This window comes from Siphateles boraxobius, unplaced genomic scaffold (genome assembly GCF_051911475.1).
Source record: "Siphateles boraxobius isolate OS27281-9 unplaced genomic scaffold, OSU_SipBor_1 320, whole genome shotgun sequence".
Classification (NCBI taxonomy): Eukaryota; Metazoa; Chordata; class Actinopteri; order Cypriniformes; family Leuciscidae; genus Siphateles; species Siphateles boraxobius.
Window position 1 is genome coordinate 110,001 of NW_027508943.1, and position 2,500 is coordinate 112,500.

General features: G+C 44.6%; 1 protein-coding gene across 2 annotated transcripts in view; it reads left to right on the top strand.

Annotated features, from left to right (window-relative positions):
- The first annotated feature begins 465 nt into the window (after nucleotides 1-465).
- The window catches only part of selenou1b (selenoprotein U1b), an 8,082-nt gene continuing 6,047 nt past the window's right edge, over nucleotides 466-2,500 (top strand). Inside the window, exon 1 of one of the 2 annotated variants that reach the window (XM_077194743.1) lies at nucleotides 466-1,055. In XM_077194743.1, the coding sequence (XP_077050858.1) occupies nucleotides 968-1,055 (88 nt within the window). In that variant the 5' untranslated portion in view covers nucleotides 466-967. The remainder of the gene's footprint in view (nucleotides 1,056-2,500) is intronic. The other variant, XM_077194742.1, reaches the window with a different exon arrangement.

A 2,500-nucleotide genomic window follows, 5' to 3' on the forward strand; every position in this document is an offset into this window, starting at 1 on the left:
TGTGTGTGTGAGTGTGTCAGTGTGTGTGTGTTTGTGTGTGAGTGAGTGTGTGTGTGTGTGAGTGTGCGTGTGTGTGAGTGTGCGTGTGTGAGTGCGTGTGTGTGTGTGTGTGTGTGTGTGTGTGTGTGTGTGTGTGTGTGTGTGTGTGTGTGTGTGTGTGTGTGTGTGTGTGTGTGTGTGAGAATTTAATTGAGCAAATGTAGAGATTAATAATGAAACACACTTATGTTTTTCGCCCTGAAAAAGCCAATGAAACTGGGAAGATGTCGAAAAGCAAACAAACCACCCAGAATGCCATAGGAATTTCCCAGAATTCATTGGCAAGCTTGTTTATCAGCAGCGTGAGACGCTTTAATATGCGTTCGAAATCAGTGCATGGAGAGCAAATGTTTTTGGGCCGGAGGTCAATCTCCTCGACTCTTACACAATGCTGGATCCAGATCAGCATTCACAGGCGTTACGCTCCATAAAGAGCTCGTGAGCATCAGCGCGCAGACACACACACACACACACACACACACGAGGAGTGTTCCTGAAGGAGTTATGGAGCTGCTGACCCGAGTCTACGGTTCTCTGGCTCTGACCTTCACTGAAGCGTTACGATCTTTCACTGAGCGGTTTCTCACACAACCTGTGTGTGCAACTCTCTCTCATCTGGGGGAGACCGACCTCACGACACTGGACGGGGGTGAGTGTGTGTGTGTGTGTGTGTTTGTGTGTGTGTGTGTGATGGGTAGGTTTAGGGATAGGGGCAGTGTGTGTGAGTGTGTGTGTGTGATGGGTAGGTTTAGGGGTAGGGGCAGTGTGTGTGAGTGTGTGTGTGTGTGTGTGTGTGTGTGTGTGTGTGTGTGTGTGAGTGTGTGTGTGTGTGATGGGTAGGTTTAGGGGTAGGGTTAGTGTAAGGGAATAGAATATACAGTTTGTACAGTATAAAAATCATTATGTCTATGGAAAGTCCCCATAAAACATGGAAACACTACGTGTGTGTGTGTGTGTGTGTGTGTGTGCAACTCTCTCTCATCTGGGGGAGACCGACCTCACGACACTGGACGGGGGTGAGTGTGTGTGTGTGTGTGTGTGTGTGTGTGTGTTTGTGAATGTGTGTGTGAGTGTGTGTGTGTGTGTGTGTGTGTGTGTGTGTGTGTGTGTGTGTGTGTGTGTGTGTGTGTGTGTGTGTGTGTGTGTGTGTGTGTGTGTGTGTGTGTGTGCAACTCTCTCTCATCTGGGGGAGACCGACCTCACGACACTGGACGGAGGTGTGTGTGTGTGTGTGTGTGTGTGTGTGTGTTTGTGTGTGTGTGTGTGTGTGTGTTATGTAGTGAATGTATGAAGTCAGTTCTGCTCAAATTCACACATGAAAAGAGAGGTATATTGTGAATGTTTAAATGGTGACAAACTGAATATAAAGTGTCTTTTGTTTTATTTAGTTATTTTTTCTTTAGTTTCAAGCATAGATCAATTTTGTATTTCAGGTTTATCTTTTTTTTTTGTAAAACAGCAGAGATTTTGATTCAAAACAGAATCTCAGCATCTGATGTTGTAACAGTCTCATGACACAATTACAAAACAGGTTTATTTCCCCTGAAACTCTTTGTCTCGCTGGATCTCGAGAGTGTGAGTGTAAGAGTGTGTGTGTAAGTGTGTGTGTGTAAGAGTGTGAGTGTAAGAGTGTGTGTGTAAGAGTGTGAGCGTAAGAGTGTGAGTGTAAGAGTGTGTGTGTAAGAGTGTGTGTGTAAGAGTGTGAGTGTAAGAGTGTGAGTGTAAGAGTGTGAGTGTAAGAGTGTGTGTGTAAGAGTGTGAGTGTGAGTGTAAGAGTGTGAGTGTAAGAGTGTGTTTGTAAGAGTGTGTGTGTAAGAGTGTGAGTGTAAGAGTGTGAGTGTAAGAGTGTGAGTGTAAGAGTGTGTGTGTAAGAGTGTGTGTGTAAGAGTGTGAGTGTAAGAGTGTGTGTGTAAGAGTGTGTGTGTGTAAGAGTGTGTGTGTAAGAGTGTGTGTGTAAGAGTGTGAGTGTAAGAGTGTGTGTGTAAGAGTGTGAGTGTAAGAGTGTGAGTGTAAGAGTGTGTGTGTAAGAGTGTGAGTGTAAGAGTGTGAGTGTAAGAGTGTGTGTGTAAGAGTGTGAGTGTAAGAGTGTGAGTGTAAGAGTGTGTTTGTAAGAGTGTGTGTGTAAGAGTGTGAGTGTAAGAGTGTGAGTGTAAGAGTGTGTGTGTGTAAGAGTGTGAGTGTAAGAGTGTGAGAGTGTGTGTGTGAGTGTGAGTGTAAGAGTGTGAGTGTAAGAGTGTGTGTGTAAGAGTGTGTGTGTAAGAGTGTGAGTGTAAGAGTGTGTGTGTAAGAGTGTGAGTGTAAGAGTGTGAGTGTAAGAGTGTGTGTGTAAGAGTGTGTGTGTAAGAGTGTGAGTGTAAGAGTGTGAGTGTAAGAGTGTGAGTGTAAGAGTGTGAGTGTGAGTGTAAGAGTGTGAGTGTAAGAGTGTGTTTGTAAGAGTGTGTGTGTAAGAGTGTGAGTGTAA